Source organism: Labeo rohita, chromosome 8, assembly GCF_022985175.1.
Source record: "Labeo rohita strain BAU-BD-2019 chromosome 8, IGBB_LRoh.1.0, whole genome shotgun sequence".
NCBI lineage: Eukaryota > Metazoa > Chordata > Actinopteri > Cypriniformes > Cyprinidae > Labeo > Labeo rohita.
In genome coordinates, this window is record NC_066876.1 from 23,798,351 (window position 1) to 23,818,510 (window position 20,160).

The 20,160-nt window shown below is 39.1% G+C and overlaps 1 protein-coding gene and 1 pseudogene across 1 annotated transcript; both read right to left on the bottom strand.

Moving 5' to 3' along the window:
* Positions 1–2,799: 2,799 nt before the first annotated feature.
* On the bottom strand, positions 2,800–5,205 carry LOC127169270 (macrophage-expressed gene 1 protein-like; annotated as a pseudogene).
* Positions 5,206–9,413: 4,208 nt separating this feature from the next.
* Positions 9,414–12,102, bottom strand: LOC127170318 (macrophage-expressed gene 1 protein-like). Its single transcript, XM_051118198.1, has 2 exons — positions 11,662–12,102; positions 9,414–11,209 (listed from the first exon to the last, which is right to left on the bottom strand). Exons 1-2 carry the CDS (start codon positions 12,100–12,102, stop codon positions 9,515–9,517), a joined length of 2,136 nt encoding a protein of 711 aa, XP_050974155.1. The 3' UTR covers positions 9,414–9,514.
* Positions 12,103–20,160: the final 8,058 nt, after the last annotated feature.

Below are 20,160 nucleotides of genomic sequence, written 5' to 3' on the forward strand. Positions count from 1 at the left end.
ATGGAGGCAGAGAATATAGCAATGTGAACCCCTATTGTTGCCCTCAGTGATCTTCATTTTTATTATTGTATTTTACTTATTGATTTTTGGTTATCTGGATATGTGAGCTCTGTATATTGAACTATGTATTTCATACTGTGAACATTGTTTGTCTGGTATTTGTGGGGGGCGGATGGGTTTTAGTTCTGTTGAACTTATGTTATACTGTAAACTACAGCTTGTAAAACTAAATAAAAACACCTTGATCAAAAAAAGGTTAGATTATTGTAATGCTTTAGTGGGTGGTTGTTCTGCTCGCTTAATAAACAAACTCCAGCTGGTCCAAAATGCAGCAGCTAGAGTTCTTACTCGAACCAGAAAGTATGATCATATTAGCCTGGTTCTGTCAACACTGCACTGGCTCCCTATTAAACATCGTATAGATTTTAAAATCTTGCTAATTACTTATAAAGCCCTGAATGGTTTAGCTCCTCAGTACCTGAGCGAGCTCTTATCACATTATAGTCCCTCACGTCCGCTGCGTTCTCAAAACTCTGGCAATTTGATAATACCTAGAATATCAAAATCAGATCATTTTCTTATTTAGGCAGATCATTTTCTTATTTAGCGCCCAATTTCTGGAACAATCTACCCAACACTGTTCAGGAAGCAGACACACTCCGTCAGTTTAAATCTAGATTAAAGACCCATCTCTTTAACCTGGCTTACACATAACACATCAACATATTTCTGTAATTCAAATCCGTTAAAGGATTGTTAGGCTGCATTAACTAGGTCAACTGGAACTGGGAACACTTCCCATAACACCTGATGTACTCAGTGCATCGTAAGAAGAATGGCATCTACGCTGATGTTAGTCTGTTTCTTTCTTATTGCGAGGTCACTTTAACCACCAGATCCAGCCCGTATCCAGATCAGATGGTCACTGCAGTCCCCTGGATCCAGTCCATACCCAGCCCAGATGGTGGATTAGCACCTAGAGACGACCTCTACAGCACTGAATGTCAGCGGAGACCACATCGACTAGATGAGCCCCAGAGACGGATCCCCAGTGAAGACCTCGTCACCTAGACGGCCATTCTGTCACCGATGGAGTTTTGGTTCCTTGCCGCTGTCACCTCCGGCTTGCTTAGTTGGGGATACTTCTTCTTCAAACGATATTGTATACTATTTGAACTGAACTGAGCTAGATGATGACATCATTGAATCCAATGATGAACTGTCTTTACCTGAAATTTGAGTGTTTACTGTTGCGTATTTGCATTATAGATGCAATATTTCCTATTTAACACTGTACAGCTGCTTTGTCACAATTGTTTATTGTTAAGCGGTATATAAATAATGGTGACTTGACTTTATGTATGGCTTAGGTCTACAGGTTATGTGTGAACCTTTGTTCGAGTCTTTAGAATCCTTGAGTCTAAGGATGCTGCCCGGTGGTTGGTACTGGCATCAGAGATGCACATTGGTTATTTTCATGCACTGTCGGTGCATTCCTTGTGCATCAAATATTGTGTCGGGTGTTGTTGCATCCAAATGCAGCATATACACCTGATGGGAGTGCGCTTTTGTTCAAGCTGCCCGCCCTGTCAAATCTCTGACTCAGAAGAGGACAGGGGATTTCATGCGGGAACATTGAGTTATGCATATAACAACTGTTCCCAGAAGGAGGGAAACGAGGTACAACACCTCTGGGCTCAGTGAAGAGCTGGGCTGAATGAAGGGAATGACGCATGTGACTGCATTTATATGCTGTGGGCAGGTAGCCCCGCCCATGTTGTTATATGCATAACTCAACGTTATCTGGCCTCTAGAGATCATTCAGCATTCAGGTGGGAAGACAAAGCATTTTGCACATACACAAACCAAACAGGCTGGTTCTTGTAAAATATTCACAATGTCCCATTATACTGTACACCTGGTGGTTTAAGACTAATGTTTTATTATGAGAGCAGTGAAAGACATACTTTTTCTTTTATATGTATTTGTTATCACGATTTGCCATCAAGACCGCATTATTCAGTAGATCTTTCAAACATTACACCTGTGAAACAAAACATCTATATATTATGAAAATTATTTAATATAAAATGACATACATTCTGACTAATATATAAGTAAATATATTGTCACCTATTTTTTAAATATATGAAACATTGCTTATGTTTATTTAATTGAAATATATTAGCACAATAAATGTATTCTGGAATATTTTCCATAAATAATATTTAATATGTTAATTGTTAATATTTGATAAAATTGATTTTCTTTGTGTAAGTCTAGGCCTGAATACAGATAGCTTTTTTTAGCAGCTTGTTTGTTTTTAACCCGTCTTATAACTGTAATAGTAAATATAATTCATATGAAAAGAATATCATCCCAGTGCATTTACAGAATAGCTATTAAAAAACAGTAATGGCCACTTTAACACAGAAATAGGTAATTTTATTGAGTCTGAAATTAACAATAAAAAAAGGCTCATATAGATAGTGTAACATGATAGTGTAATAGTCCTGACTCACATGACATAAAAAAAGACCACTCTCGAAACCAGTTTCAAAAATGAAAACACAAGCACAAAGTGAACTCCTATTATTACACATTGGCCTATATTCTCATTAAAACACAGGTTTTGAAATAATATTTAAAAATATAATAATTCATACAAGCTGTGAAACAGTTTTAAATAGCAACCCTTGTACCCAGCACCACATGCTAATCATTGTGAAATGTGATTACAAAGCTGATCAAGATTGAACTTTTAAAATAATTAACAATTCTTAATGTACTCTTATATAACTAAGGCAACAGAGGTTGAGTGGGGTTTTCATTTGCACTCTGTTGCTCTCTGACTTTCTACACCGCTTTGGCCGTCATAGTGAATCTCTTCATACCCCCTTCTTGACCTGAAGTGAGAAAATTTCCTTCTCTGTTTCACTAAGATGACAATTCCTGCCACCACAACTGCGATAAAAGTAATTACACCACAGGCCACACCAGCCCTTTTACCTCCTGACATCTGGATAGATGACGCATCAAACATTGAACTATTTGATTAAATTCACCAGGCTTTGCTAGTCTCCATTTTTTTGTTTCTCCAAGCCTCAGCCAGGCCCGATCACCTTCTGTCATCACAGCTACAGTGTTTGTCACCATCATGTTGACCAGTGGTGGTCTTGTGAATAGTGGGAGGTGAATAGGTTTTAACTGGCCACCAGTAAACTCACCTGATTTGACACAATACAGTACTTGACAACCATCTATAATAGCAGCAAGGTGTTGGCTGTACTCAGGTGGACAACGGTACTGGTAACTTGCAAGAGGGTTGCCAGATCGGCAGCTGAAAAAAAGCCACAGAAGATGCAGTTCCTGCCTCATAGTCATTGCTCAGACCAATTCTCATATTATTAGTCAAAAATATTTGTGCAAAGTAATTTGGAGGACAGTCATGAGATTTGGTCTGTGGGTTCTGCAAAGATGATCTAAACAGACCTCCAAAGAGGTAACCAGAATATTCATGGACTTTCTGATTTGTCGAACACCAGTAAGTGTCCACTTTTGCATGACGGAGATAGTAAGCATTAACACATACATTGTCACAACACTCAAAAATTAACCAGCATGGATGACATTCCTTATGGCACTCATACTGATTGTAACCCTGCTCTACTTTCTCAGAGTGTATCAGAGAAGCCGTGTACAGTTGACGGCACGTATAGTCACCAGTGTCTGGATTTTTTTGCGCAAAATTATGACAAAGGACATTTCCATCTGGCGACAATAGAGTACATTTTTGGTAAACTCCACCAAAGGTCAGATTGGTCACTGGATCCTTGCAGGATGAATCATTAACATTGGCCTGAAAATTAAAATTTGGGGAATTTGGATCTACACATCCTGGAATGGTGTTTATGTTGTAGTACTGTGCTGCAGTAGCTCCAGTACTGTTGGAGTTCCAAACTGTCTAAATGTTTTCTACCCTTAAAACAATTTCTTAAAGAGCTCTGCACCATCTTGACCATCTGGAATTAATTCAGATGAAATGAACTAGATTTCCCAAAAATGATGTTTGGCAATTTTAGCATCGTGGACCACTTGTCACATGTCCTGACGCTCATTACTTAATAATGCAATGCAATGCATAAAGCAAATAGTTAACATCAAACATTACAAAGACTCGCTTTGCAAAGCAAAAAGACTGTCTGAACTGTATAAACAAGGCAAAGGCCTTGAGTCATGGTATGAGTTGTGGAGACTAATACCCCTCAGTGATAGTTATTCCGATTGTCCCGTTCTTGGGTTAGCATAGATGTCATGTAACCAATGCAAAATCTCTGCCACTGTATCTGATATACAGTATCTAGTGTGGATGCTACTTGTGTCAGTTCCTCAAAAACTATTCCAGCTTCAGGAGTTCAGTCATTGAGCCCTGAATTTAACAAACTGAAGAAAACTGCAGTTTGCAGATGAGCTGCAATCCAACTACCCCTGTAGTTACATCCTCAAAAGAATCTCAGCATTGAATAGTTCCACAAATCAGATGTGTCCTAGCATCTCACAGCACCTAGACGTGACTGATACACCAGTAAGGTGTTGAATCAAATCTAAACCCATTAAATTTCCAAATTTCAGAGTTATTTGCCCTACTGTTAGTGATGTGCTTCCCACGTGCAAAGACAAACATCCTCAAGCTTTTGTTCAAACTTGTCCCTTTTTTTGCCCAGATTCTCTTTACTTTCACAGCAATTTCGTTAGCGTCTGTTTGATCTGACAAATATCTTTAAAAACTTTTAAAACATTTTCAACATTTTTTGACAACCCTGTTTAACCCCTTCAGTTTTTCTGTTGTCCTTAGGTTAAAATGAGAACACCTTTCAGCACTGTAGTTGTATGTTTAGCAACTATTAATCATGTGTTACTGCTTCTGTTTACTGATCTTAAAATGCTCTTCCAATTGTTGTTAATTATTTCATCTAGCTTAACATCTGACCACTCCATAACTGTAGAAATGATATCATCTGACCCAGTAGCATAGCTACCAACACACGGTACGTACCGAATTTCCATGGAATACCAAACAGAACACACTCACTCTGCATTGCAGTAGTTAAGCCAGGAGAAGACGCCTGCGAGAGTCGTCCCCGTCCTCACTCGTGGCCCGGACTCAGAAGCCCAGTGGTCTGGGACATTCCACCGTCTGGTCATGCGAGAAACAACAACCCTGACTCCGCTCTTATGGAGATAACAGCACTGTGTTATTCCATCCTGCCGACAACGCCAAAATGTTAGATCACTGTCTCCATGCCTAGACAATTAAGATCCACCCCCAGACGCCAGATCCCGTCAGAAAATATCAGTTTGCCCAGTATCAGAACAACTCGTCAGCAGAGAGGTCTAATACCCAAACCCTATTAACAGGAAGTCTTGTCTGGTACCCAAAATACCCAAACCTCTATTAACAGTCTTCTATCAGCCAAGAAGTTGACTGAGGAAAAAGCCAATGAAAGTGAAGAGCAAAAGCAGGAGACGAAGTCTGGTAAAAAGGAGCAGAGTTTATTGAATAGTCTTAGTTGCGTATGTCTCAATGCTCAGACTTCGTCTGGAGAACACAAATCCAACAAGTATTGTTATACCGAACTGATTCACAACAACATCCCATAAACCTTGAGTTTCCATAAACATTCCCTTGTATCTCTTATTCATGAAGACAAATAGCCCTTGAAGCTACACAGTCATAAGACTAAACAACAATGGAAAATATATATAAAAAACAACTATAATATAATATAAATGACTCATCAATTAATGAATAAAAAAAAAATGAATATATAAATGAATATAATGATTATTATAAATGATTATATGATTAAATGGAATAATATAATGATGAAATGATTAATGATTATAAATGAATAAATGAATGAAGAATAAATGAAGAAAGCAAAACACAACACAAATGCATGGTTGCTCTGAGGCAAAACACACACAGTTTGCATTTGAGGATCGTCAGATCCTTCAAACACTATCTGTGACAAAAGCAAACAGCCTTACACACAACAGGAAATTCAAGAGAAATGGTTGAAACTTTTATAGAATTATTCATAAATCTACATTTCTATTTTTATTTTCTTATATATATATATATATATATATATATTAGTAAATATAAGTAAATATATATGTGAAAATGTGTATGCAAGAACTCCATTTACTGAGAGGTTGATATGTAATTTCCCAGTCAGAGTGCACAGGTATTTATCATTTTACCAGGAAGTGTTTACAAGGCACAATGGGTGCTTAAGAAGAAAAACTAGTTTGAATTTCAAATGTTCACAAGGATCATGACATAAAATCTTTGAAGGAGATTCAGTACCTTGTTTGACATGTACTTAGTTACAAATAAGCAAGATAATGGGTGTCAATATGTCCAAGGTGACTGTCATCAGTATAAAAATTAGTACATTTAGGTAACTATGTTAAAGTAACATAGCTGAGTACCTCCAGCATGAATGTGTGTAATGCAATACAAAATATACAATAAATTATAAATGGTTTTTAAACTTGGTTTGACATTTTGTTATCTAATTCCATGATTACCCAATTTAAACATACACTAAAGCTGGGGTGGGGAACATTGATCCTGCAGGGCCACTATCTTGCAGAGTAGCTTCAGCCCTGAAAAAAAAAAAAAAGATTGACAGGAGGAGTTGTAACGGGGAGACGGGAAGCGGGCAGATCCATTTGCAGACTTTTATTGATACAACGAGGCAAAGACATGGTCGAAAGGCAGGCAGGGTCAAACAATGGCAAACAGGTGTTTAGACAGCGAGACGAAGAAAAGTCCATAAACAGGCGAGGGTCGATCAGCGGCGTACGTAATGCAATGGGCGAGGCAGGAGAATGGTCAGACAGGCAAGAGTAACAAAGGCAGGCGGCGAGACAGACTAAACGAAAATAACGAGGCTAGGTCACAAGACAGGAAAACAAGAAACAGGATAACCAGGAAACGCTTTATATGAATGCTAAACACAGTTCAATACTCGGCGAAGTGTAACAGGAAGACCGGGGCTTTTATACTGTCTCTGATTGGGCGCAGGTGATGGGAGCAGTGGCTGATGGATAATGTAGTCCGGGGTGTAAAGCAACAGTCAGTGTGTGATAGGGTGAGAGTGACATCTGGTGGTGAGCGGACCGCGGAACATTGACCAGATTCGTGACAGGAGTTTGAACACTGACCGTTCGTTTTTGTAGCATGTCTTGGTTGTGCGATTTATGATTTGTTTTGCATAAGAGTTTTGCTAGAAACAAATATTGTAATATAAGCCATATTATTTCACATTTGAGGTCTTTTAAACGGTATTTCAGATTTACCTGGAATTTTTATACAGTTATACTCAAACTAGTCCTGGTGAACTTTATCCTCGGAGAGAATATGATTTAGGAGATGCCCATGTTCCGCCTGGATGCCCTCATCAGTACTTTTTGTTTAAAAACAGCTTTACTGAAAAACACGACTCAAAATGTGTTCATAGTTGTTTTATATGCAGTAAACATAATGTTGATCTGTTGAAGTGTGAATATTGCTTGATACTTAACGTAGTTGATGTGTTTCTTGTGTTGCTTATAATAAGGAATAATAAGTGTGCATCTGAGTGTATATGCAAAAGCCGAAAGGTTGTGCCAGCTGTGTAAACTTCAGCAGACCGCACTCAGGCTACGTCAGCAAAATGCCAAGTTCTGTCATGAAACTAGATGGCGCAGGCTGATGGTCGTTAACGCAAACTGATGATACAGGCGGTTTCATTGGAGGCACGTGCCTGGCCCTTCTGGTTTGTGTTTGTTTACCGGTCTGGCTAGTGGCTAGTAATATGGCGCCGACTACAAACGCAGTTAAAATTAAGGTGATGAGTAAGGTGATGAGTAGATTAAAGCACATTTCAAAATAAATTTTATATCACTGTTTCTCTGAAGGATTTCTTCAAAAAATGTTAAATGTCATTTTCATTTCATCTTGCCTGTAATGCGTGATAAAGCAGCGTTGTGAGCAGGGGCGGGCTTTCCATTAGGCAAAGGTTGGCGACGACTTGGGCCCCCAAGAGCCAAGAGCCTTCTAAAATGATTTTCAATTACCAGATGCGCATTAAGCACAGATACACAAACGGTTGCTGTTTACAGTGTTTACTGCCACTATAGAGTCTATAATTACCATGCAAGGATGGATTATGGTGCAGCGCCGGTGCCCTGGGCACGGACCGATTAAAGGCCCCCTCGTTGAAATTTTGTTCATGAAATATGTTGATTCTCAAATATAAGTAAATGCATTTTACACCTTTAAAGATCATGTTCGTTGATCATTAACTGGAGCAATGTGCAAAGTAAACTAATGTCAGTGTCATCTGTTAACCAAGCATAACACCCATCTTTTTTTTTACTTTATTCTTAAAATATTTTGAATTTATTCTCATAATTTTGACTTTATTCTCAAAATATTTTCGAGTTTATTCTCTTATTGACTCTTTTATTTTTTTCAAAATAATTTCGTAATCTTAGAATTTTTTTGTTTGTTTGTTTTAATGTGGCACTAAAACACGCTGTTGTAGTTCTCACTATTTGGCATTAAGACCACATTATTAAAAAGAGACTTCAGACACTAGGCCTGAATACGGATAGTTTGTTTATTTGAAACTGTTAGATCATGCCAGAAATATCAGATCCATCCCAGCCAGGACGTTTTGTCTGGTAACAGAACAGCTAGCCAGCAAAGTTGTTTAATACCCAAAACCCGTTAACAGCAAGTCCTGTCTGGTACCCAAAACAAGTGTTTTGTCTGATACCCAAAACTTTATTTACAGTCTTTTATCAGCCAAAACGTTAACTGAGTAGTGAACAGTAGAAGCAGGAGACAAAGTAATGATGATAAAGGAGTTTATTGAGCAGTCTTAGTTGTGCATGTGACTTCATCTGACCAGCACAAATCCTACAAGTGTTATTATACCACAAGCAACAGCAGTGGGAAATTATGCTTTACAACATCATCCCTTGATGTTAAAAACCTTGAAATGGAGACATTCTTTTATCCCTTGAAACCACACATCAAAAGACTAAACAATGGAAAAATAATAATAAAACAATAATATAAATGACTAATCAATGAATAAATCAGTAAAATGAGTATGCAAATTGCTTTAAATGGTCATTATAAATGATTAAATGAAATAATAAAATGATTCAATAAATCAATTATTATAAATTAATAAGGAATACATTTACACAAATGCACAAGCAACACAAATGTCGCTTGAAGCAAAACACAGAGTTTGCAAAAAAAATAAATCCTTATCATTCACAACCTGCCTTACATTTGTTGCTGAACACATATAATTACAGATAGACCTATATTCTTACTAAAAAACAGGATCAATAATGCAAATGCTACACATTGTGAAATGTGATTACAAAGCTGATTAAGATTTAACTTTGAGAATAATTAACAAATCTTAATGTACTCTGACAACTAAGGCAACAGAGGTTGAGTGGGGTTTTCATTTGCACTCTGTTGCTCTCTCTGACTTTCTACACCACTTTGGCCGTCATAGTGAATCTCTTCATACCCCCTTCTTGACCTGAAGTGAGAAAATCTGCTTTTTCGTTTCACTAAGATGACAATTCCTGCCACCACAACTGCAATAAAAGTAATTACACCACAGGCAACACCAGCCTTTTCACCTCCCGACATCTGGATAGATGACGCATCAAACATTCGAATCATTTGATTGAATTCACCAGGCTTTGCCACTCTCCATTTTTTTGTTTCTCCAATCTTTATCCAGGTCAGATCACCTTCTGTCATCACAGCTACAGTGTTTGTCGCCATCATGTTGAACAGTGGTGGTCTTGTGAATGGTGGGAGGTGAATAGGTTTTAACTGGCCTCCAGTAAACTCACCTGACTGGACACAGTACAATATCTGACAGCCATCGCTAATGGCAGCAAGGTGTTGGCTGTACTGAGGCGGACAACGGTACTGGTAACTTGCAAGAGGGTTGCCAGTTTTACAGCTAAAGAAACCCCCAAATGGCACAGAAGACACTGTTCCTGCCTCATAGTCATTGCTCAGACAAATCCTCATACCATGAGTCAAAAAGGTTTGTGCGAAGTAATTTGGAGGACAGTCATGAGATTTGGTTACTGGGTTTTCTAAAGATGGTCCAAACAGACCTCCAAAAAGATATCCAGAGTACTGAGGGACTGGCTGATTTGTGGAGCACCAGTAAGTGTCAATTATTGCATGACGAACAAAGTAAAAATTTTCACATACAGGTTTACAACAATCCAAAAAAACCCAGCATGAATGACATTTCTTATGACATTCATTATTACTGTAAACCCGCTCTACTGTCTCTGAAACTAACAAAAAGCTAGTGTACGGTTGACGGCACGTATAGTCACCAGTATTTGGATTTTTTTGCGCAAGCTCATCACAGAGGACATTTCCATCTGGCCACAACGGAGTGCATTTTTGGTAAACTCCACCAAAGGTCAGATTAGTGACTGGCCCCTCACATGATTTGCCATTCACATTGGCTTGGAAGTTAAAATTTGGGGAATTTGGATCTACACATCCTGGAATGGTGTTTATGTTGTAGTATCGTGCTGCAGCCTGTTGGACTGAAAAGGCAAGTTTATGTAAAGTTGGAACGGGAAGATCAGGAAACATTGATGGATTGAGGAAATAGTGAATTGGCACTCCAGAACGATCAATAGCCACCAGATTATTTTGTGTGCTCTCATGCCACTTCTGCAGAGTGATTCCTTGATAGAATAAAGCCCCACCGTGGCTCTGAACTAAAGAATATGTAATGTTTTGCTGGTAAGTATCTGTAGTTTCCTGGGACTCCTTGCTACTAAAGTTAAAATTAACCTTGTTAAAAAAGTTAATGCCTGCTGATGCAGAGACAGAAGACTTGTCTGACTGACTGTTAGAGACATAAGATCTTTTTATATAGTCCTCTTGCACCAGAATGGCTCCGGCATCGACACTTGTGATGACGTGGGTGCCATAATCAAGAATGAGTTTCTCTGATAGATAAGTTGCTAGGCGTGTTTGATTGTTCTCAAAAGCGTCTGCGATTTCCGCAATCTGCTGAGCAAAGCGGGAGTCCAGAGTAAAGTCAGGATATGCATTCACTGTGTACAGATGGTTACGCACCTAAGAAAAAGAAAGATAAAAACTAATACATCTAAAATTAAATCCTTTTCCTAGTAAATTTAGATATTTATTTCCAACTGAAAAAATGTCTTGTAGGTAATCAGCATCTCTCAGTTAATCTCTCTCCCAATACTAAACATAACACATGGCTTTTAATACAGCGATACTATAAGCTTTCAATGTAGCAACTCAACATTCCTTCGTTGCTAGTTCTAAAGTGACGTTTTGGAATTTTGGACTACGGCCGAATCACAGCTGTGCCAATATGCATCCATATCTGACGTCTACTTATGTGATATTGCTTATATATATATATATATATATATATATCTTTCTCTCTCTCACTTCGCTTCCTGTCTAAATACTGTCCTATCCTAATGAAGGCAAAAATGCAAAAAATAAATCTTTTTAAAAAACTATGAAGCTTTTACTTTCCCACTTTTCTGACTTACCTGAACTCGTGTTGTTACGGAATTCTCTTTCACTTGGTGTGTTTTCATCCGTGTATTTTCTTCAGAGAATTTTCCATTTAGCACAGAAGGGAAGGAAACATCTGCATTGATGGATCTTGATGTGGAGCTTTTCTGTTCCAGCCATGACATGATGGTCTCAGAGTAAGTTTCCAGTCCACTCGTTTTCCGTGGAATGACAAAAACTTCATCTGGAATTAGATAAATGCCATCCTCTGTTGTCTGACATTGGGAATAGCTCAGGTTCATCACCCGTCCCACATCTATGTTGCGCAGGTTATCCCAGCCTCCCCCTGGGAGCACCTCTAGTGCTGTTAAACTTGAGTTTATGCGACATTCACGAAGGCCATTACTGGGTCGGATGAGCGCATTAGACTTGCAGACAGCAACAAAGAGCATCAGAAAAGTGTATAATGACTCCATGATCTCAGATCTCAGATTCTCTACTCAAAAATTTTAGCCTTAAATATCTTTCTCACAGGAGGTGTGGCCTTGGAAATTTTTATTTTCACTTTCAGGCTAAGATACAATTGTACAAGTTTAGTCAGTTATTTCTTAAATGAGAAAAAGAATATTGTATTTTTTATATATAAACAGACTCTAGACTATATTTTTATATAGAAAAAAGGCATCTTAAACCAACAATGGTTTGAGATCAGATATTAAGAGATAAGTTGTTATATCAGCAGTTTTTTTCAAAATAGGTGTCTTTTCTATTTACATGTGGGTTTATGTCATAATGCTGATTAGTTAGTTTGAACACATATGATAAAAGTTCAAAATATATACAAGCAACTTTAGTTTTTAACTTTCCTTCACAACAAGCCCAAAAAAGGTCTAACCTCATCTGGTTAAATGAATTTTGTTACAAAACAATTGTGACTACTCATCCTTTGAGGAAAACACGTACTTAACTAGAGATCTAGAAACGATGAAATTCATTTTCACTGGGCAACTTAAATAGGTGAATCCAAAAGTACTGCAACACATTTAAGCGAGGAAAGTAAACTTTCAACCCAGTTTTCACCATTGAATTTAGCCCCAGAGTAAACACTTCAAACTTATATAACTTTCTAGTTTAATATTGTTAGGAATCTCCACCGAAACCCGGTATTAAATCGGCCCCGGTGCTAAATTATGAAAGACCGTAGTATCGATAAGCTCTGTCGTTAACGGTTCTGCTATCGGTACTGGAGATTTTAAGAAAATACATGCATTTATTATTGCTATATACATTATGCTGCCAATTCTATCTCTCCAGAGTCGCCAGCTGTTTATATGCAGTAATATTAGGACATTTGTCTATGATGCTTTTTTGCTATGCAATTCAGTGGCGAGATCACGCTCACGCGGAGGAGCTACAGAGTACGCAATATGAAAGCCCTGTTTTTAACTGAGATGATGATAGAGGACAGAACTAAACAATCAAACGTCTGCCTACAGTAATGTGGCTGTGATATTAAGCAAATTATATTGTTGATTTCGATGTTAGCTTCCAAGGATCATAAAAAAGAAGATATGAGGTAAAATTATTCTTTCAATTTCTTTACCTTCATACCTTTACCTTATTCATTCCTCCGTAAAATTGTAACTTAACGTCAGAACATCGGCGACTGTTGTAAAGTGCTGTCTTTACTGTTGATAAATTGCTAACATGTTTGATAAAACGTTGAAATCACAATAATCCATGTAAGAGACGCTGTTCCCCCAGCTGAACTGTGTGTGCGCAAATTACACTTTGGGCTTCGAGTGTGCGTCCAAACGATCACATACACACAAAAATATGTCAAAGTGGCCAGCTTGAAGAGTATTCACTTAAACACAGTTTATGTCTTGGACTTGAACATGTGTCAACACGATCTCATGAAAGTGCGTATCAATAGGCCTAACACGAGTTTCTGTTTCTATTTGGCGTTCCATTTATACGAAGAAATGGACTTTGCGTGAATATGATAAGCAATTGTTAGGATTAGGTGCGTATTATATGTACGCCAAGACACTGCATATCATGTGCACGTCAAAACTGCTTATCATATAAACGCCAAAAATTGCGTATAATATTATGCACGCCAAAATCTATCTCTGCTTGTAAAAAAAAAAACAAAAAACCCTGGTGCATTTACAAATTGATGTTTAATATTGTCACGAATCTGGTCGGTGCCCTACGGACTGCTCACCACCAGATGTCACTCTCATCTTTCCACTTCACTCTGACTGTTACGTTGCACTTCGGACTGCATCTCCCATCCTCCACCGCACTGATTGCGTCAGCCCTCGTGACCAATCAGGCTTCCTATAAAGCCCGGACTTCCCCAGTTGATGTCACGGATTGTTGAATTGTCGTATTGTGATTATATTGTTGTATTCCTAGTTCCTGCTCCGAGTTCCTAGTCCCCTGTGTTTTGTTTTGTTTCCCTCGCCTGGCTCCCCGTTTTCGACTGATCGCCGCCTGCCTTTGGATTTTCGCTTGTTTAAGGACTATTCTCTCGTCTAACCTTCGACACTCCTATTTACCTGTCTGCTCCCGTCTCGACCCTGCCTGTACGACCACGTATCTGTCTCGTCCCTACAATAAAGCTCGCATATGGATCCGCTCGCCTCTCGCCTCTCATTCCACGTAACAAATATTCATTTCATTAAATTATATTTATTTAACATAATATAAAGCAATGTTAATTAAGCTCTTAATTTGTTTCAAATAAAACTTTTAACTTTTTCAAATAAAATAAACACATCGTAACTATGCGTGGGACGGCCCTGATAGCAAAACACAGCTATACAGTATACTTCAAAACAATGTGCGCAAACAGATGAAACACATCTAGACATTCAAAAAAAAAACAAAAAAACACTTCCCTCCCTCCACACACAGCTCTCATAGAATAGAGACACATAAACGTTCTGAAATGCTTTACATTTCTTAAAATAATAATTTCTCAACATTAAACATCGATTGTCAGTCTTTATTCACCTGTTTCTTGTGGTTTCTTTTTAAAATCCATAAAAGTAAATAGTGAAAATTTCATCGCTAATGTCATAGAATAGCACAGTTTAATATAGCGGTATAGGGTTACAACCTTCCCCATCAGCGCGACTGGAATATGCGAGTGGTTAGTGTCTTCTCCTGACTTGCCAAGCATTAATAAACGATCTAAACTGATAAATAATAGATTGACGATTAAAATAATAGCAGATTTGTCTCATTTTAAATGAATACTAAAAACTGAGAAGAAAAATTTAACTCAGCCAGAAATGTACTTTTACTGTGGTCTCCCCTAAGGACCCTTGTTGCAAATAAAATATTTCTTGTTGATACTAGGAGAATGGTCTGAACTTATTTCATAAGATAGGTGGGGGGTATTATTATTTCTCCTGAGCAGATGGGAATCACTTTCCCTGAATCACTTCCCTCAGATCTTTCTTCTCCCTTTTCGTGGTTTGAGAGCACATGATCCTTGCCCTAGCACATGACTCAGAAGTCGTGCGTGTCCCTAGGTGTCAGATATCTCTGATTTGGAGGCACGCACTTCTTGAAATATTTTGCCTGGGAAGATTCCGTAATAATCACTCAGATGCACGCTGCAAACAAACAGCTCCTGAAGACACACAAGAGGATGTTGAGTGCTATTGGTGTGATTCAGGGCTAGTGTCCATTTGTACTCAGGGTCGCGCCAATAGTGACGTCACAGGCTGTCGTTGGCCAGTAATATTGTATTGTTTTGACATTTGCTTCAGACAATGGTCATGCAGGAGGCATTGCCCATAGTGTCTATCTCAGATGCAGTGTGAGCAGACTTCAGTCGCTCAGAGGTTGCTCTGTCATTTCCCATAGTCAGAGTGCACAGTTATTTATCAGTACAGCAGGAAACATGTTTACAAGGCAAAATGAGTGCTTAAAGGAGTAGTTCACTTCCAGAAAAACTAGTTTGATTTCCAAACGTTCACATCTTTGAAGAAGATTCAGAGCCTTACAAATAATCAACAAAAGAAACTAGGTTAACTAAAGATCTCAAAGTACCTCCTGTAAGTGTAGTTTATCACATTAACATGCTTCACGAATGTTTCGGCATCTGGCACCGTGGTGCATACTTATGGGTAGTTGCTGTAAATTGCATGCAGTTCCTCTAATGTCCACTAAATGGTAGAAGATGGCAGTAGAAGTTTGAACACTGATCATTCATTTGTTTAAAAAAAGCGTGTCACATTAAAAGTCTTTTAAAGGGCGTTTGACATGCACTTACTTGGAATTTTTCTACAGTTATATACTCATACTAGTCCTTGTTAACTTTACGTTTAGAAAGTTAAATCCCGTGATTCACGAGATGCTAAGGATGTTCCGCCTGGATGGCCTCATCAGCACTTTCTGTTGGAAAAAAAACAGCTATATTGAAAAACATGAAGAAAACATGATGTTTCTCTGCTGAAGTGTGAATAGTGGTACTTAATCTAGTCGTTGTTTTTATTGTGTTGCAAACTGTGGTATGAAATAAGGAACATAACTTGAGTGATACTTGTTTAAGTGTGCATCTGAAAGCTGAAAGATTATGCTGATTGTGTAAACCTCAGCAGACCGCACTCAGGCTATGTCAGCAAACTGTAGAGATCAAAATTTACCAGTGGAGAGAATCTGCAAAGGAAACAGAGAAATTTCAAAACAGTTCAGATGGCTGTTGAGCTCTGCCATGGGGACAAAAGAAGCTGGAATGAACAACAGAGAAAGGAAACAAGAAGGAAAGAAGAACAGAGAGGGAGAGAGAGGAATTCACAAGGTTTATAGAGGGGGCCTTCAGGTCCCTCATTCTGTGATCCACAATAACGTCCTCTTAAATATTTAACAATAGATGAGGAGCCTGAGGATATAAATGAGAAAACCTATTCTGATTTAATTGGCTGATTTATTCTCTAATCTTTGCTTTTGAATGTGAGCATGTGTGAGAGAGACTGTATATTGAGCTTGGGGCACAAATATCCACAGTCAAAGCACCTCATTTTGTGGTGCAAAATGTTAAAGAGTTGTTTACAATGCAAGTCTGTGCACTGTAAAAAAATGTAACTGCATTATTTTCCAGTTTACAAAACCTTTTGAGTCTCAAATACTAAGAAATGTTATTTTCTTGAAACTACATAAAAACCCTTGTCAGACCAACAGAATTACCCCAAATGTTGTTCCAACTAGTCAAACACAGTTGTCTGAACAAAGAATTTCATATCGCTGAAATGTTGAGGCTTTGTGAGTTCCCAGCATGCACTGCAGCATGAATAAATTATGCAGTTACTGTTATGGCTTCATTTAAACGTTTTGTTGTTTTTTTTGTCATTATTGCTAATTGTTTGTTGTGCTGTGATGTAAAGAACTCATCTTTTTTACATTTGTTGATTTCCAGCGTTCTTGAGGATTGTTCACCCACTTAAATCTGTATGCTGGATATTTTAGTCTTGAAAGATGTTTTACAAACAAAGAGAATGTTGTCTACATATTAGACTAAGTTGTCCATTATGGTTTTTAGAACATTGCATTATGTCCATGTTTGTCATTTGTAAATAGACGATAATGTGGTGACTTTTTTTCCCACCAGGAAACAGAAAATAATAAATTGACTCAACAACAAAAAATGTTGTTTCAGTTGTTGTGACAAGAACATCTTTATTAACAAGACAATCATAATTGCATGAACAAAATAATTTAGTTTGGCTAAAAGGCAGTATTGTTACTTAGAAGAACTATAAAAAGAATTGTCGAGACAACTCAAAAGTCTTACTGCAAGTTGCCTTTTTTAACATTTTCTTCAACAGTTTCTTTTAAAATCACACAAGTTATGCTTTACCCAGAACATTCCATAAAATGAGATCACTGTGTATGTAGGCTACACACTCTGTATTCTGTGAAAAGTACATTATGGTGTACATTTTAATGTAAATAGAGGTAAAGTAGTTCTTCCTCCGTTTTGTAATATTAGGAGACTGCTGGATCCATCTGCTGGAGCATGGTGGTGTTGCATTTTGTCTGAGATACAGCTTAAAGGTATGGTGGGTAATAGAAAGGCAAAACATTATGGCCTTGCTGAAATTAATGTTCCCATTCAGTCGGTTCACTCGGTATAACACATGCCTATGGGATATCATGCTCTTGCGCTGCCTGCTGAAGACACCTGTATTGACGCCTGAAAGGCCTTTCATTCTTCAGATCTTCACCACTCTGTTAGAATGCCATCATGCTACAATCACAAGAAAACTCACGGTGGTAACTCTTGTTGATAAGGCAATAAAGGAGAAGTTTTGAGCTCAAGTTTAGTTTATTGGCTAATAAACTTTTTCCTGAGAAATGTTTGAGCATAAGATCTTAACCCTGTCCAATGGCATTTGGGTGTTTATGGTCACAAGCACGGTGAGTTTGGGAGCTGTCCACGCTAGGTTGGCTTTCTCCAAACTAGGTGGGTGTGTGTACAGTCCCATTAGTTCTATCGTTCTGCGCTCAAGCGGTGTGTAGCACGTGCTTGGTGGGCCAGCGTCCAAACACAATTCGCTCCAGTCTTCCAGGGCTTATCCTTATGTGGCTCTCGCCATTGTTGGGGATGGCTATGGAGTGTTACACGATAAAGTTCCCCTGTGTCACGGTTCAGGGTGCCTTCCCTGCTCCTCTCGCTGTTTGTGTTGTTCGGCAGCTTGTGGTCTGGGCAATCAGCGCTGATGGTGCGGCGGGATTGCGCAGATCACGAGCTGACTCGCTACCACCTGTGGCTTATTTCCCCACGCCTTTATATGTCCCCACTTTTCCTTTCCTCGCTGTGAGTAGATTGTTTTGTCCTTACCTGTGATTTGTGTCACTCTCACGCTGCAGTCTGATCCTCTGTTCTCTTGTGCTGCAGGATTCTTAGCGCAGTTCCAGCCGCTTGGACCAACTCTGGAATCTCTGTTTTTCCTAAGCAAGCAGTTAAATATTGTTTATGTTACTTTGTGTTTTTTCGCTGCCGGCTAGCTCTGGAATCTCCGCTTCTCCTAGCAGCGGTTAACTATCGTTTGGGTCATTTGGTGCTTTGTCGCTGCCGGCCAGCTCTGGAATCTCCGCCTAGTCTACGGCGGTTTACTATTGTTTGTGTTACTTTGTGTTTTGAGGCAACAAGAAATAAACTTTACTATTTCTAACTCTGCATCTGAGTCCTTTATCACCCTCACCCCGTGACACCCTGCTTGATGTGGAAGAGGAATGCTCTGATGATATATTTTCATATCGCGCCTCCCCTCACCGCTCTCTCTGAGGCGGTGGATGGAAGTGAGGTGATTAAGGTCCCTTGCATGGGTCTGTATTGGAGAGCGGCAGCAAAGTTTGTCAGTGGAGTGGCTTGACCCTCCTCTGATACAGAGAAGCTTGCATGCTGCGTTCCACTCCAGTAGCAGGGATGGGAACCTGCCTGTTGTAAAGATCCTGCAAGATAGCGGGTTCTGTTTTAGAGATGTTGTCAATAAAGGAAAGTGTGTGTTCATCAAATAAAGTCTTGTCTGTTGATTTGTCAAAACAATCACTATACACGGAAACAACTGAACTCATAATCGGGCCATGTGCCAATAGAGGAGGTAATGTTAAATGCAGTGATATGCAATATCCAGCAATGTTTGCAAAAAAAAAGGGGAGTTCCCTACGTGATGCTAGGGTTCTAATCCTCCCTGTCGGCCTCAAGCAGTGGCGGTCACGCACCCTAATACCATGGGTTCTTCACATGATTCCAATGGGGTTATCAGCGCTTCCTTTCGCACGCTCCCCCAGTTTGGAGAAGTAATTGCAACTCAGGTTTCCAAGGGGGCATCCCCAAGGCTGACAGAGAAAAACCATGCACTCCTCAGCAAGGTGGCAATTCAGGGGAAGAGGGAGGGAAAGTTTTTATAAACCATTTATTCCTCCACCTAAAGAAAAAAGGGGTTTTCCACCCTAACTTAGATTCACAACGGTTGAACAAGCACTTACTGTAAGGTATTATATGTTGCCTGTCATGCCCTCTGCAAGACATCTTCATTATTGGCTTATATCGGTGGATTTGTCCGATGTATACGGCCACCAGGGGCAGAGGTCTCCGTTGAGGGGGTTGCCTACTACTTTATGTATGGCTTAGGTCTACAGGTTATGCGTGAACCTTTGTTTGAGCCTTTAGAATCCTTGAATCTAAGGATGCTGCCTGGTGGTTGGTACTGGCATCAGAGATGCACATTGGTTATTTTCATGCGCTGTCGGTGCATTCCTTGTGCATCAAATATTGTGTCGGGTGTTTTTGCATCCGGACGCAGCGTATACACCTGATGGAAGTGCGCTTTTGTTCAAGCTGCCCGCCCTGTCAAATCTCTGACTCAGAAAAGGACAGGGGATTTCATGTGGGAACGTTGAGTTATGCATATAACAACTGTTCCCGGAAGGAGGGAAACGAGGTACAACACCTCTGGGCTCAGTGAAGAGCTGGGCTGAATGAAGGGAATAACACATGTGACTGCATT